Source organism: Melitaea cinxia, chromosome 18, assembly GCF_905220565.1.
Source record: "Melitaea cinxia chromosome 18, ilMelCinx1.1, whole genome shotgun sequence".
Lineage (NCBI taxonomy): Eukaryota > Metazoa > Arthropoda > Insecta > Lepidoptera > Nymphalidae > Melitaea > Melitaea cinxia.
In genome coordinates, this window is record NC_059411.1 from 2,734,864 (window position 1) to 2,752,140 (window position 17,277).

Sequence of the window (17,277 nt, forward strand, 5' to 3'; positions counted from 1 at the left end):
TTGGTCTAAAATAAAGTATTATTATTATTATTTAGAATAAGAAGCAACAGGGCGCAAATACGTTTTTGTGTCATTTATATGGCACACTTCACTCGACTTTTCGCATTTCCCGCTCTTCGTATACCGAAATTATATAATTATAATAGGGAAACGCCATGGTATAAAAAAAATAGGCACCCGGTTTTATTTATTTTTTATTTATTGTCTTTCTCGTCGATAATATTGAAGACGAGAAGTTTCTCTTCCTAAAACGACAAAATTCGACAAAATTACGATGTCATGTTAGCTTCCGTAGAGATAAATATCACAGATCACTAAAATTTAATGATTATCTCTTCTTGACGTAACGAGAAGAGTATCGCGTGCACGCATGTTAGCTACTGTAGACATAGAGAGATAATACGAGAAAAGGGGTCGACAAAATTTTGTCGTGGCGTGCATGCTAGGCCTGCAGCAGTGGAATATTACAGGCTGAAGCGACTAGAACCAAGGCTCTTAAAGACATTTAGAGTGACTTTAAAAACATATGAATGAGACAACATTGATAAGTTATCCAAAAAGTTAGAAGATCTATATTTATATCTAACAGTATATCTACACAAAAACAGCAAAAACAACCGCTCTGGTCTAGCGGTGCGAGTAGTCGCCCTAAACCTTCGACGGTTTGCGGATTCGATTCTCAATCACGATGGATATTTGTATTTGGACAAATATTTTTGTTTCCAGTTTGAATGTCTGTCTTTGTGGGTCTCCCCAGCCTCGCAGAGCAAGTTAAACTATCGGTCCCGGTTGTTATCATAAATACCTGATAGCGATCATTACTCATAATAGGGAACATATCCACCGACACCGTGGAACAGAGTGGTAGATCAAGCTCCGATCCTTCTCCTACACAGAGAAAGAGGCGCCCAGCAGTGGGATGTTCAGGCTGAATGCGAAGTACACAAAACAATGAAAGACATACCTAATAACGTGTATCTTTTTCGCATTCTCCTCACTTTCAAATTCTTGAGGCATTATTATTTCTTTTTTCCTCAGATTGCTCAATACTGTGTATCTTTCAGTTCCAGTGTTGAATGGTGGGTTAAACATTTCGAACAAAATAATACCGAGCGAATAAATATCGACTTTCTGATTGTATATTACTTTGCTCGCTGATTGTTGCAATTCTGGTGCAACGTAGAGGGCGGTGCCAACCTATAAAAAATTAAACTTAATAAAATATACGTAGGATTATTCAAACATCACTAAAAAAAAAAATAGGTAAAAAAACTTTTTAAGTTAAACGGTTTTATGTTAAACATACATTGCAATGTTTAAGATAAATGTACTAAAAACCAAAAAATAATAAAATAGATACAGTCGTGGGAATTATAAACATATGCATAGACTAGACTAAAATAAAACCGTGGGGCACGTCAATTGTCTACAATCGTTGATTAAAATGTTTGTTTTGTAATGTTACACTATAATTAGGCAGTTGTTCAACCGACAAAGATGGACGTGTGATAAGTAGGGCTAGAATGTGGAAACAAGCTAGCAAGCTCGATTATAAGCGAGTTTTAGGGTTTCATAGTGGTGAGCGAGTAGTACATTTATCACCAAAATCCAAAGTGTATACAAAATTTCAGATTAATCGGTTGACAGGAAGAGGGTGAAATTTGAATTACTAAATTTGACCCAAGAATAAATAATAAAAAATAAAACAAACGGGGTGAGCTAAATAAAACCGTTTAAAAACCGTTTAACAACGTCGATTCTAGTATTTACTTCAGGCCGTATTTTCATCCCTCTGAGAAAATTATAAATTTTGGTCCTACATTACCGGGAGTCGGGACTTTTTTCAGGAAATTTCCTCGTCTTTTCGAATTTTTTATTTAATTAAAAAAAAATCTTTCACTTTTTGAGATATTTGCATAAAACTAAACCCCCCTTTTTTAGTTGATTGTTTATTTTATTATTGCAATTTTTGCAAGCGTAACTTAATTTTTTTTCTTCAAAATTCATCTAAATGCTATTCAGAGTCGAATGACACCGCAATCATAATTTTCGGAGACTGCTGAAAAAAGTTGACCAAAAAGGCATTTGTTGACTAGACTGCAGTCTGTTAAAAGTTACATGACAAGTTTAAAACAACAAAATGTCCATTATTTTGTCAAAAGTCTGTCGGTCTAAAATATGATATTTATTAGAAAGTTTAATGAAACTATATCTTTTAGATTATTAACTATTTATTATATAAATAAAAATTTGCTAAGCAAAAGAAATAGGTACTAACTTTAATAATAATATTATGGATTCTAAACATTTTGAATATCATATCAAAAATTGACCGCTCCAGCGGGATTCGAACCCGCGTCTCCGACTGACCGTGTCGGCGCTCTAGCCAATTAAGCTATGGAACGATGTACCCGCCAGAGCGAAATTCTTGATATAATGATTTTTATTTTCGGTTTAAGCGAACATATTATATTAAAATAAATAAATAAATAAATTGAGTAACTTTATCTTACTTTGCCTGTCAGTAAGCCGTTTTGATCATCTTGTGACACCCTGTTTTTATCTGAAAAAAAAGCAATTATTTAATTAATAAATTAATTTCAGCTATTTATATGCAATATAAGAAAACTTTTTTAAAATTAAAACTAGATTGATAACCTAAAAAAAACCAGTGTGCTTTAGACCACACGACTGAAGTAAAATTTCTTTATCTCCATCTAACTTATATCTCCCTCTCAACTTTCGTTCACCTCGCCCGATCACACTTTTCGTAACACTCTCGTCACGTATTCACCAATTTACTCCTCGAGTCAAGCGTACGAAAAGAAGTTTTACTTCAATAGTATAGTCCAAATGAATTAACACTATGTCCTAAATCCTGATGGTGAATAAAGAATTTTTCCTTACCTTCAGTAAGAAGATCTGTATAAACTTTGGTGGCTAGACCAAAATCACCAATCTTGACGTGGTCGCTTGAGTCTAAGAAAATATTGACAGGTTTGAGGTCTCTGTGAATCATACCTTTCTGGTGGACATGAGTTAGACCTGAAATACGTACATTAAATATAAATAGATAAAGGCCTCCCACTAGGATTTACCCCCTGTGTCGAGGGTCCAGAAACAGAATACAAACACGCAAACGCCCACATCGTACTGCTAGTCTACCATAGTCTTATGTTAAAGAATGAAGTACCTACGTTAAGAGGACAAAATTGTATTACTTTTTGGTCCTAGGTAATCTTGATATTTTGGTATTAGATAAATTATCTGTTATATAATCTGTTAATAAACAAAATTTAAAAATTAATCGCTTAATGTCTAAGCGCAAAACTCGAGAACGGCTGAGCCAACTTGTTTATTTATTTTTTAGTTTTTCTTAATACATATATAAAATATAGAAAATTGTCTTGGAAATCAGAAAATTTTAGAAAACGTAACGAGTATTTTTAAACTTAACACGTTTGACTATTCGAACGACAGGGCAAAATCTGTCGGGTAACATATTATAAAAATCAACACTTACCTTCCAAGACCTCTCTAAACAGCCTCCAAGCCCTAAAATGCTCTTGATACAGTCCATTATCAATCGCTTGCCTCAAAGTATTCTTTTCACAGAACTCCATTTGAATGTAAAGTGCTTGCTTCAATGATAATGATGACGCTTCCTCGGTAGACATCGAGTCCGAATTGGCCGTGCCTTCGAATTGTATAAAACTGCTCTCATTTTCAGGACTAAAATAAATTTACAAGAACATTTTCATACCTAATCTCTTTATTTTGTTCAAAATTTGACGGATTTATAAAGAAATGTCTCAATTTTGCGTCATGTAAGAATACCTATTTGCAATTCATTGTTTTTGAATAAAAGTAATTTTATGAGAGTTGCAGGTTGTAGTTTTGGAACCGCGATAAACATCTGTATGGTCTAACCTAATATACGCCATGAGCTGGACTAAATCGCTTGCGGTTGTATGTTTTTTGGGGCTACCACCATTTGTTTTCACCATTTGTGTCAGCTCCAACACACGACTGGAGTTTACTGCTTCAGATTAACTGTCTAAATAGGCACAACAAAGCCTTACTAGTCTAAGAAAGATTAATACCATATCAAATGGCAAATAAACGAATCAAATAACGCCATCTATCGGATGTAGCGTTATGTAGATGGGGGCCTTATATGAAAATCGATTATTAAGAAGTAAACTCAAAAATTTCCACCAGCTTTTAATATCAATTTGTTTGATATCATATCATTTTGTCCAACATGTTTTTCTAGAAAGGAATAAAGAAACTACTAGCGATACTAAGCGATTGATACTGAGGTAGGGCACAGCAGGAATTTCTTGCTCAAAATATGGAGCAGCCCGACTGGGGAAGTACCTCGACCTTACAGAAGATCACAGCTAAATATACAATACTGCTTTCAAGCAGTATTGTGTTCCTGTTGGTAAGGTAACCAGAGCTCCTGGGGGATTGGGGATTGGATCGGCAACGCGCTTGCGATGCTTCTGGTGTTGCAGGCGTCTATAAGCTACGGTAATCTCTTACAATCAGGTGAGCCGTACGCTTGTTTGCCGAACTAGTGATATAAAAAAAAACGATACTTAAAAAAGCATTTATCAGCTCAGACACGCAACTGTAGTTTGCTCTTTAAGAACAATTACTGTTATATTTAAATTTAATATATTATATTAAATGGATCAAATCATAAAACACTTAAAACCAAGACTTTTGAAATTGACGCTTTTTATTCGTATATACGCAGTATATGTTGGTAATTAAATCCTTCTATACCTACCAAAATAAACACCGTCAAAAAAAAAACCGACGCCCTGTAGTTAGTTAGTCAACGAAGGAGAAGTTAGCAACGTGAAGTTAGCTAGACAATGAAGTAATAACTTCTTACTTGCGTATATAAGTACACACACACACTTTTTTTCATACCATGGGTCTTATATCCAACTTCTATCCAGTTTCTTATGGTGTATATTCTAATAACGGGAATTCGGTTGAAAGACACATACCTAATGTTAAACCAAGGTTCATCGTCGTCGGAATCATCAGAATTTGCTTCGCTGCCTGAAGATTCATCTATCACTTGACCAGGAGCATCTGACATCGACCAGTTTACCTAGTCCCCCCCAAAAAAAAAAAAAAAATACGATTTCATTGATTTATAATAGACTTCAAGTACTCTCATTTTAGAGGCACTTTGTAGTATATCGAAAGAAAATTTAGACACAAAAAGTTCACACACTTCAGCCCATCGCAGTCCACTGCTGGACATAGGCCTCCCCAAGTTCGCGCCACACATCCCGGTCTTCCGCAATCCTCATCCAGCCATCACCAAAAGTTATTTTTAGTTATTTCAGATGAAAACTGTTCACTCAAATTTTATAAAATTTTAGAACACATAACGTAATTTGAACTTAATAAGGCTTAAATACAATTAAAAAAGAAAACAAAATCGTATAACTTACCTCAACTTGTCCCAACTTTGCGGCGACTTCGAGTAGACTATCCTCTTTCTTCTTGACCGGCTTATTGACAACGTTACTCTCTTCTACTTCTGTCCTCGTTGTGGTCTCTATCCAGGCATTGAAATATCTTACGACATTCTCGTGATTGAGACGAGATAACAGTTTAACTTCTCGCGTTATTTTCTTATTCAATTCAACGTTTTTTGGATTTAGTTTGATTTTCTTTATTGCGTAATATCTACCATCGAGTTTGTTTTTAACCTATAAATATAAGCAGATTCAGATTAGAGTTACTTTGGATCGTGATAAATGCTAGAAAGGTTATTAGTAAGTTATAAAGATAATTACAACACTTCTAATATGAAATCGAGTTTTAAAGGTGTACTGCAAATAGCCAAAATGGTCTAACGACTAGTTTTACTAATAATTTGGATGGCATACCATTTAGATGGCAAACAAGCATAAAGTTTGCCTGATGGTAAGCGATTGCCGTAGGCTATAGACGCCTGCAACACTACAAGCATCGCAAGCGCGTTGCCGACCCTACTCTCAATCCCCCCAGGAGCTCTGGTCACCTTATTCACCACAGGAACACAACACTGCTTAAGAGCAGTGTTATATATTACATATAGCTATGTTTTTCTATAGAGTTGAATTACTTCCGCAGTCTTGATGCTTCAAATTTTAAGCAAGTTATTTCCTACTGTGCCCTTATAGTTGAGACAAAAAATGAAGCTTATGTGGTAATTGCATCTGATATATATGAATTGGTAATTATTAAAGCCCTCTTATTTGTATATAACGTGTTATTAAACTGGCGTCCTTCCTTTTAGGGCCATATACATGTAGACATACTATAGCCGAAATTATTCGTAAAAAATAAGCAAACAAAATTGACAAACTTGAAAAAAAAAGTGTTGAGAAGACTTGGGAAAATTTACTATATACTCGTATAACCGACAACTATAAAACTCAGGTGACTCGGTCAATGAAACGACACTAACGTACGGATTCAGCCTGTAACATCCCACTGCTGGGCAGAGGCATCTTTCTCCATGTAGGAGAAAGATTGGAGCTTGATCCACCACGCTCCACTACTGCGGGTTGGCGGATGCGTTCCCTACTATGAGTAACAATCGCTATCTGGTGTACATGATAGCAACCGGAACCGACGGCTTAACGTGATTTCCAAGTCAAGGTGGGAGCGTACACACAACGATAATTTTATAAATAATAACTATTTAAAGCCAATAGGAGAAGCCGGTTAGGCTTACCTTCAACACATCGCCAAAAGCACCTCTGCCGATAAAAGCGAGAGTCTCAAACTCGACGTTCAAACGCGTATGTCCATTACTAATTGTACTAATGTCGTGCATATGTTGGGTACCATCTTCATCCTATTAAAAAAAAAAAAAAAACAATACAAATAAAATTCGAAATTGAGGAAATCTACGTTAAGGCAAAAGCTGCTTGATTACAATTCCAGCATTAGGCAGACCCATAATAAAACCATATATACAGATCATGAAAACATGTCCGAATACTCACAACTATCAATGTTTTGGGCGACTAAATTTAAAAAATAAAGTGTAGCTACACAAGTCGGCTGCTAACCAAAAAAAAATGGTATCGAATTGCCTACCTTAGGAATAAGATGACTGCGTTTATATGCTAAAGATATTTTAGTCAAAGTAAAAAAAAAAACAGTACATAGCATTATCTGTGCGATTCAAATCTAGATTGAAACAAGTGTGCTTTGGACCACACGACTGAAGTAGAATTTATTTAGCTCCACCTAACATATCTCCCTCTCGACTTCCTTTCGCCTTGTCTGATCTCATTTTTCTTAACGCTCTCTTCACGCTTTCACCAGCTTCCTCCCAAAATCAAGCATGCGTAAAGTGCAAGAGCGAGAGGTGGGAGCACATATTTTCTTTCTCTCTTTCTTTCATAGCCAGTTACGTTTCGTATACCTAAGATACAGTGCAGACCTATTGTGCACGCCTATAGGTAAAGAAGTTTTACTTCAGTCGTGTGGTCTAAAGCACACTCGCTTTTTTGTATTTCTACTAATATTATGAAGCCGAAAAGTATGTTTGTTTAAACGTGCTAATATCAGGAACTACTCGTTCGAATTGAAAATTTATTTTTGTGTTGGATAGCTCATTTATCGAGAAAGGCTATAAAGGCTATTTTTGTTTCTTAAATTAACGCTAGTGAAACCGTGGGGCAGGGCTAGTTTAATATTAAAATATACCTCAGTTTCGCCATCAAGTTCAGGGTTCACTACGCTATTGGGCGATTCAGTTGGATTGTCGAGTAGGAAGCAATGTTCAACTAACTGTTCAGCTGACCACTGAACACGCTCATCCTCTGTCAAGCACCTTGAAACAAAATTTTATATACTTAAACAACACATACAAAAACACAGTCAGATTGAGAAACTCATTTTTATGAAGTCGGTTAACAAGTCGGTAAAAAAGACCAGTCAGTACTGTTAAATGGCTACTATCCAAGTCTGCAACATGAGACGTTAGATATATAAATATATTACCATATAATGGTATGTGGATACCGTAATCTATGGGCGCTTTCAATTTAAGCATTGAAAGCGCTTTTCCGACCCCACCTTACTCACCACAGGAACACAACAATACTCAAGAATAAGTAAAATTTAGCTGTGATCTTCTGCAAGATTGCTATTTTTTTTTTTTTATAACTAGGTCATCAGACAACACGCGTACGGCTCACCTGATGGTAAGTGATTACCGTAGCATACGCCTGTAACACCAGAAGCATCGCAAGCGCTTTGCCAACCCTATCTCCATTTCCTCCCAAGAGCTCCGGTCACCTTACTCACCAACAGGAACACAACACTACTTGAAGCCAGTATTATTTAGCTGTGGTCTTCTGTAAGGTCGAGTTACAACCCCAGTCGAGCTGCTTCATATTTTGAGCAGGAAATTTCCTGCTGTGACCTACCTTCGTTAAAGTTACTTCAAATTCTCCGTTGCTTCAAATTTTGAGCTAATAATAATAAATTCCTGTTGTGCACTTAATAAAACCGTACAGACCATTGTACAGACGGTAAAAACGCGCAGAAAGCCAACGACCATCCTTACATTTAAGGGTTCTAAACAAACATACTCATGAAATATAATTACCTTGAGAAGAAATCTTTGGCTGAACTTGGAAGGTCCGAAGGTACTTCCTGATCGACCTTTTCTGTTACAATTGAGAGCAACAACTGCGCCGCTGCGTAAATATCTTGAGATTTTAACTGTCTAGGTATAAAAAAATATATTTATTTATTTTAACATCAATGAACTAAGTAATAAATAAAAATAAATAAATACAGGAACAGACGACCGTGTGTATGTTACATTTTATATTCATTTATTTTTTTTTATTTTTTCAATACATTTTTAAAATTAAAATCCTTGAAGTAGAAAGATAATAATAATACTCTTTACAGAGATCAGACAACCTTTAAGTACAGGACCGACATACACAAAAAGCGGTTAGGGCGATATTAAAGAACAGATGAACATTATATATATAAACCATTAGGGGGCGTCCATAAATTACGTGAGGTATTTTTTTTTTTAATTTTCTGTCCCTCCCTCCACCCTGGTGAGATGTCGTGAGATTTTATTCAAACCCCTCCCCCAACCCCCAACCCCACGTGACATTTTCAAAATGTGGGTTTCTTACGTAAACGCGTTGGATTGTTATAGAAATTATTTTCTTTCGAACGAATTAGTGAATGATCTTGATCGTATTAAGATTACGCTTAAGATTTAATCTTAAGCATGTACAATCTGGATAAAATGGACCAAAATAGTATAATTTTTTTTTGTTTCAATCAGAAAAAAATTGCCTGATATTTGCCGAGGCCCCCCCCCTCTCTCCAACGTAAGATTAGATGATATCGAACTCGACACCCTCCCCCCTTAAATCTCACGTATTTTATGAACGCCCCCTTATCTATAACAAATTCAAACAATCAACTTACCGATCACAAAACTTCCTGCAATCGAACATATGACTCAATCTTGCATCCAAACAAGCACTGACCAACTTAACACCGCCATTATTATTTAAAAACACTGTTTCACTTCTAATATTTCTATGCAATATATCTACACTGTGCAATTCCTTTAGCGCACCGAAAACACCGATAGCCACAGTTCGTAACAGCTTCAAACTTTCTGCCTTATCACCGAAGGCAAAAGAATGCCTTAACATATATTTCAATGAAGTTCCCATAACAAAATCTCTGAATATATGTACAGTTAGAAGCGGTGTTTGTTTCGATTCTATAATATCAATCCATTCATATGGTACTAGGGAGTTGTGTTCCAGTCTAGACATTGTTTTAAAATCTGACCAAAGCATTTGACGGAGTTGCGTTTGAAAGTCTGATCGATGGGAAAATGTCCACTTCTTGCATATTATTTGCCGGCCACTGTCATCAATTGCGAGGAACGTCGTCGAGCCATTTGACGAGTGACCTGTTTGAATACATAATTATAAAATCTAATATATAAAATTCTCGTGTCATGGTGTTAAACATTGAACTCCCCCGAAACGGCTCGACCGATTTTAATAAAATTTTGTGGGCATATCGGGTAGGTCTGAGAATCGGCCAACATCTATTTTTCATACCCTAAGTTATAAGGGGGGGAATTAAGGGTTTTAATAACACATATGGCAACACAACGTTTGCGGGGTCAGTCAGCTAGTTTCGTATAAAAATTTAATTATTACTTTTAGTATGAGATTGTGATGATTTTTAGTAGGAAATTTATATAATGATTTTTGAAGTGAAACCTCTTTAGGCGCATGAAGGGTAAAATTTTTACGGATCAAACGCGTCACGAGTCATGAATTTTTAAACGTCCATACCACATAGAATACACCAGCAGGCCTAGCATGCGCGCCACGACAAAATTTTGTCTACCCCTTTTCTCGTATTATCTCTCTATGTCTACAGTAGCTAACATGCGTGCACGCGATACTCTTCTCGTTACGTCAATAGAAGAGATAATCATTAAATTTTAGTGATCTGTGATATTTATCTCTACGGAAGCTAACATGACATCGTAATTTTGTCGAATTTTGTCGTTTTAGGAAGAGAAACTTCTCGTCTTCAATATTATCGACGAGAAAGACGATAAATAAAAAATAAATAAAACCGGGTGCCTATTTTTTGTATACCATGGCGTTTCCCTATTATAATTATATAATTTCGGTAATTTCTTCTTATTCTAAATAATAATAATAATAATACTTTATTTCAAACCAAAGTATAAGTCCATATTGGGTTAGTACAACAAGACAAGACAACATTCAGAATAAAAAACAAAACAAAATTATATTAAAAAAATCAATAAGTAAAAATAAAATTAAATAGAATAAAAGTAAAATCAATAATCAAAAAAAAAAAAAAAATTCAAAAATTCAAAAAATTTTAAAAATTAAAAAAAAAAAAAAAAAAAAACAATGCGTGATAGAATTACAATTATCTAATGTGCGACAAGATATAAAGCACAACACGAGCATATTGTTTTACATATATAATTAAATTCATTTACTTACGCCGTTTTATTTTCCATATTAGATTTTTTAAATTAGATATACACTTTTTATCTTAGCCAAAAGGCCGAGAACATTGTTAAATAAAACATGTGTCACTCGTTTGAAATTATACAAACGTTGGCTCATCCCGGTTTGGCACGATTGGTCAATAACCTTGTAAATTCAACTTTACGACATAAGAAATAAGAATGATATTCAGTTGTGATTATGGTTGATAATGTTTCTCTACTCGACAAGGCGAAGTCTTCGGAAGAGAATTTTGTCTCTCGTAGTGCGCATGTTAGGGTAATCGAGAAAATACTCGATGTAGACATTATCTCTCTCTCTCGTCAAGAGATATCTCGTTGTATGCATGCTAGGCCGGCAGATCTCGTCCGATCACCGAAGTTAAGCAACGTCGGACGCAGTCAGTACTTAGATGGGTGACTAGGACACCGCGTGACGTTGGCTTTTGTTTTTTTTCCATTCATTTTTTTATTTGTTTTTTTTTTTCAATTAGCTTGCCAAAGAAGTTTCACTTCGGACATGTGTACTTTACACGCATGCATTTTTTTAACTGCGGGGTTTTTTGCTAATTCATCTTTTCAGAATCTACATCCCCAATAATAGGTTATGTTAAACTATAATTAATTTATTTTATAAAGTAATATAATTTTAATCTCTAATAATGATTCAAAAGTGTTTTGAAGCCAATACTTGATCTTGATTTTGATTGATTTAAACTTGAACAAGAGAAGACTTATCGGTTATATTTACATACTTACCAATACAGTTTCCAACATAAATTGTTTTGTTGTCTTTATAACTAAGGATTTGAGTTTTTTTGTTCTTACAGTTACACGATAATGGTTCATCCTGTGAGGATATATTTTTATCCGAACATGTTTTATCGTCAGAATAACTGAAAAAAAAAGAATATCTTTATATAATGTATAGATAATACTAATAAATGGAGAACGGTTTTTTGTTCGATTATACTGTGAAAACTATTGAGCCGATCGAAATAATACTTATACCACAATATGCAGCGTGTTTCGGAGAAAATTTTAGTATAGGATATGTTGGTGATTACTTATTATGTAAAAAAATATGGACAGAGGTCGCTAGTATAGGTATATTTTTTTTATATTTGTCAATGAACTCCTCCTAAACCGATGGCTGGACCGATTTTGTTAAAATTTTGTACATAGATTTTTATTGGTCCGGGTGCCAGGTACAAATTTCATCAATTATTTTGTCCCAATCGAAATTTCCACCATCCCTAATGCATTTTACGTAGTTTCGATTGGGAGGAAATTGGTCATGAAAATCTGTTGGTGGCTTCCGGACCATATCATGGGTTCATGTATGGCTAACATACAATTGGTTCTCTTAGTTGAAATCATGCAGACATATCTGTTACAAAATTACTATTTTATTTCATTTTTTTTTTTTTTTGTTTTTGTTTGTTTCTTGTTTTCTATTATTTCACTCTTAACTTACTTAATATTAAAAATTATGTATGTAATCTTTTGTAGAATATAATGTAACTTTATAATCTATAATGCAACTTTGAACTCTGAACAACTCGTGGCAAACTAATGAAAAGTAAAAATTGTAGAATTCTTGGGAGGAAAATCGCTTCTCCTTAATACAGATAGCTCAGCTACCTAGCTAGGAGAAGTAGAGATCATAATAGTAATTGCTTTCAAATTACACCTAGAAACTGATTGTTCCTTTTTTGTCACTTGTTACTTGAATGTGTTGTGTAAATACGGAAATAAATAAATAAAATTAGGCCCGTTAGGTGGCGCTGCTATCGGTATGTCAGCAATCAAATTTGGTGCAGGACAATGTCTGACAAGTCCGCTAGTATATTTAGAAGTTTTTACCTAAAACATTATTTGGTTCAAGATTATGTATTAATGACAAAGATGATTTAGTGGTTCCGTAATTCAAGTAAGATAAGATTAAATTCATAATTGACAATTTTTTAAAGAGTAACTACAGAGTTCCAATTGCCAATTCTCTGCGCAACTTACTTATTGAATCAATGATTGTCCTATTTTCCTGCCTTCATTTATGTGTTAGTTTCTAACCAAAGTGTAAAATGTGTAAAGATTTTTTTTTAAACTTACTAGACCAATCTCGGCGCGTCTCCTTCCATATCTCCACGATCCTGATTTAAATTAGATATTCTTTCGATTTCATCCTTCACTTGTTGTATCTAAAACGAGGGATAATAAGGGATTCAGTAAAAAAAATATATGTCTTATATGGTCTACGATTTAGAATGGCCGTCCTAAGGAGAGTATAGGGTAGAGAGGGTAGAGTGCACCGCGCTTTTAGTTCGATTTTCAAGCTTTGATCGAGGTAGGACGTAGTAGGAAATATCCTTTTTAAAATTTGGAACAACCCAACTGAACAAGTACATTAACCTTACAAAAGATCGCACCAAAATAATATTGTGATTATTTGGTGATTAACGTAACAAAACCTTCCACAAATTAAAAAAAAGTAACCAGATCTTCTGAGGATCTTCTGTATGTTACAGTTATCCATGGGCTACGGTATTCGCTTACCATCGGGCAGTACGTACACCGTCTAGGGAAGTACCACAACCTTACGAGATCACAGCTAAGCAACACTACTCTAAATCAGTGTTGTGTTCATGTGGTGAGTAAGGTGACCATGGCTCATATTCTGGTGTTATAGGCTTCTATAGGCAATGGTAATCTCTTACCATCAGGCGAACTTTATGCTTATTTTCCATTTAAACGGTTAGAAAAAACCGCTTACCATATATAATATATTTTCGAGACACATACCTCTTCATTTTCTCGTTCTTTTACTTCGTTTTGCTTTATTTTTTCCATTTCGTCCTTTTCTTTAACCATCTCATCGTAGAAGGATAATGTTGGCTTATTGTGCTCGTAAAGGAATTGCTGTAAAATATAAAATTTATAAATATTACTTTACTATTATATACAAGTGATACGTTGTCTGACAAACTGTCTAGCGAACTGTTTCGTTCATCGTTAAGTTTTCTGAAATTTAATAATTTTCTGCGAAATTTCATTAGTTTTTCATTCCGTAAGAAACTTTTACGAAATATCAGAAAACTTTAAAAACTAAAATTAGCCTATTTATTTCAATCGATCTTGAATGTAGCCTCACATTTATCAATTCATTTTTACTTATAAAGTAGACTAAGAGAAATAGTTATATATAATAGTGTGTGTGTGTGCATGTACTCGTGCGTGTATGCGTGCGTGTGTGCGTGCGTGTATGCGTGCGTGTATGCGTGCATGTATGCGTGCGTGTATGCGTACGTGTATGCGTGCGTGTATGCGTGCGTGTATGCGTGTGTGTATGCGTGCGTGTATGCGTGTGTGTATGCGTGCGTGTATGCGTGCGTCTATGCGTGCGTGTATGCGTGCGTGTGTACGTGCGTGTATGCGTGCGTGTATGCGTGCGTGTATACGTGCGTGCGTGCGAATAAAAAATATCTATCCATCCATTTATTACCACAATTTCTATTAATTATATTCGTATACAATATAACTTTCTTAGATACTATAAACGTAATTACATATATATATACGTAATTACATATATCAACTCATCACATACATCAGTCAACTCTAACAGAGATAACTAGCTAGCGAGTTCTTTGTAGCTTCAAAATTAAGATGATTTATTTGAGAAAACACACGAAACCTCTTGTGTAGACAGTGGTGCGAGTAGTCGCCTAAAACACCGACAGTTTGCGGGTTCGATTCTCGCTCGGGATGGATATTTGTACAAATATTTCTTTCCAGTTCGGATGTCTGTCCGTGTGGATCTCTCCACCGCTCCTCCGTACATTGGAAAACACGTAAAGGTGTCGGTTCTTGTTGTTATTATGAATACTTGTTAGCGATCATTACTCATAGTAGGGAACATACGCCGCAGTGGAGCAGTGTGGTGGATTAAGCAGCTTTACTTACATGGAGAAAGACGTCTATACCCAACTGTGAGATGTTACAGACTCAATGCGAATTTGAAAAAAAAAATTGAAGGCCTTTGACAACTAAGTATGTACTGTAATATATTATTACAATACCCTCCCCTATACTCCCTGAGACATGGTAGGGAGACCCACTGTCTGTCACTGTGTGAAAGAAGTATTTATACTAATGCTAATATGCTTTCAGGAATCGAACCCGCAACCGTCGGTCTTTAGACACACAGCACACGCACCACAGCTGTAGCTGATTACAAGAACATTACGACACTTGACATTTTTAAATAAATAAGAAAAAGTTATGGTAGCAAGGATGTTACCAATGTATATTCAGCGAGTTGGAATATCATCACTTCTCCACACTGTTCCTTTGCCAGCTCTTCCAATTCTCTGAGTAGCTTTGTAGCATTATCGTCAGACAGGCCTAACTTTTTTTTTATAAATATTTTCGGTGGCCTGTAATAAAAAAAATATTATCAATAATTAATTTATATTAATTACAGTATGTCATGAATTTTTTACACAATATAGATGAAGATTTTTGTTTGAGAATGTTAATTTCAGGATAATAATTCATTTTAGGATTAACCTTTGCTTGAGCGAGGAAGGTTTAGGGCTATAAAGAGTTAATTAAAAAAAAAAAAATACTATTCAGTTATTATATTATTTAAACAAAAGTATTTTCTGTTTGCAACCCCTCTACGAAGCTGACACTGTCGGACCATACTAGCAATTCTAGACAGCTTTTGAACTGCTGGTCTGAAGTTAAACTATCGTAAAAGTTGCACTCCGATAATAAAATAAATATTTTATACAGTACAAATGATTTGGAAAACTTCGAGTCTGTGGATGTTGTTAAATATAATTTAAAAAGAAAAAAATAACCCTTCACAATTCAAACTCATCACCATTCTGTTAACAAGTAATTAATATCTGTGTCGATACCTGAACAAAACATAGCTGTTCCGTGTAATAAAATGGTAACACAAATGTGATGAAGTTTTTAAATTTTCTACTCAATTGATCTCTGTTGATGAAAGTTTAAGCATGCTAATTTTTAATACTAACTTATCAGGATAATTATGACAGCATACAAATTGAAGCGTTGCCTGACAATGCACACTCTCCGAGTATGCGGAAGGTTGTAACGTTATGAGGACATCCAAAGGACGCCATGCATTCCAAACTCCTCTCTTTCTATTATCGACCACTAAATCACCGTATATCGCCTGAAATTAATAAGATAATACGATATAAAAATGACTATATTTTATTTTAAGAATCTTGAATTAAACAATCTGTTTATATTGTTAGGTTAAAATTAATAATAATATTAAAGTGAAGATTTTTTTAATGAAAACAAAATATTAATTATTACCAATCAAAATAGCTTAGGTTTAGCCCTCTAAAATAATTAAGAAAAATACCCTAAAGTTCGTACCTTTAAAGCCTCCAGCTCATTATATTGCCGCTCCTGTTTCGTTCCTTCACTCATTTTGTAAGGTTAGCCAAAACTAATTTCATTAATAAGTCGAATAACTTAAAATACTCGTGTATACATATTTTGAAAAAATCATACTTAACATTCGAATATTTTTTGAAAATAGAAACAAAAACACGGAGCAAGAATTTTGACAATCTGAGCCAACCAAGACTCTGACGTGAGCTATAATATTGCCATAAAGCTAAAATATTTTATTAGAAATTGAAACGAAGTAGTGCAAATTAAATAATTATATAGTACCTGGGTGACCGAGATTAGCTCGGTATTTTTAGTAATCGTTACGAATTACATATTGATAAAATATGAATAACATTTTTTGATTTTACCGACATAATAATAAAAATTATGTGGTGTTATGGGACACCAGGTAGGAACGAAGTTTCTTTCGGATAGTATAAAAGCAACAAAATTTGAATGAAAAAAATGTTGAATTTTAGATATATTTTCTAGTTCTTGATTTTTTTTAATTTTGTTGATTGGTTTTTAATCATGAAAATTGTTGGAGCCGTTTCCGAGATTCAGATCTGGGGGGGCACGGTAGTGCCCCCGCCAAGACGAGCCAAAAAAAAAAAAACGAAAAGCACTACCTATCTTTTCTCGAAGTGCTTCGTCGTTTTTTTGAACCATCATAACTTGGGTTTGGATTACACCAGATAAACAAAATTCTCAGGATATGATGTCAATAGTAGACTTATTAAACATATAAA

General features: G+C 34.7%; 1 protein-coding gene across 1 annotated transcript in view; it reads right to left on the bottom strand.

The window, feature by feature from the left end:
* The window catches only part of LOC123662444 (eIF-2-alpha kinase GCN2), a 42,092-nt gene extending 25,362 nt beyond the window's left edge, over positions 1-16,730 (bottom strand). Inside the window, exons 1-16 of the mRNA XM_045597287.1 lie at positions 16,508-16,730; positions 16,135-16,295; positions 15,387-15,522; positions 13,889-14,005; positions 13,199-13,287; positions 11,846-11,982; positions 9,496-9,994; positions 8,645-8,764; positions 7,738-7,864; positions 6,755-6,877; positions 5,481-5,741; positions 5,025-5,131; positions 3,524-3,732; positions 2,908-3,045; positions 2,514-2,563; positions 965-1,197 (exon numbers count right to left, since the gene is read on the bottom strand). Coding sequence (XP_045453243.1) covers positions 965-1,197; positions 2,514-2,563; positions 2,908-3,045; positions 3,524-3,732; positions 5,025-5,131; positions 5,481-5,741; positions 6,755-6,877; positions 7,738-7,864; positions 8,645-8,764; positions 9,496-9,994; positions 11,846-11,982; positions 13,199-13,287; positions 13,889-14,005; positions 15,387-15,522; positions 16,135-16,295; positions 16,508-16,561 — 2,561 coding nt within the window. The 5' untranslated portion in view covers positions 16,562-16,730. The remainder of the gene's footprint in view (positions 1-964; positions 1,198-2,513; positions 2,564-2,907; positions 3,046-3,523; positions 3,733-5,024; positions 5,132-5,480; positions 5,742-6,754; positions 6,878-7,737; positions 7,865-8,644; positions 8,765-9,495; positions 9,995-11,845; positions 11,983-13,198; positions 13,288-13,888; positions 14,006-15,386; positions 15,523-16,134; positions 16,296-16,507) is intronic.
* Positions 16,731-17,277: the final 547 nt, after the last annotated feature.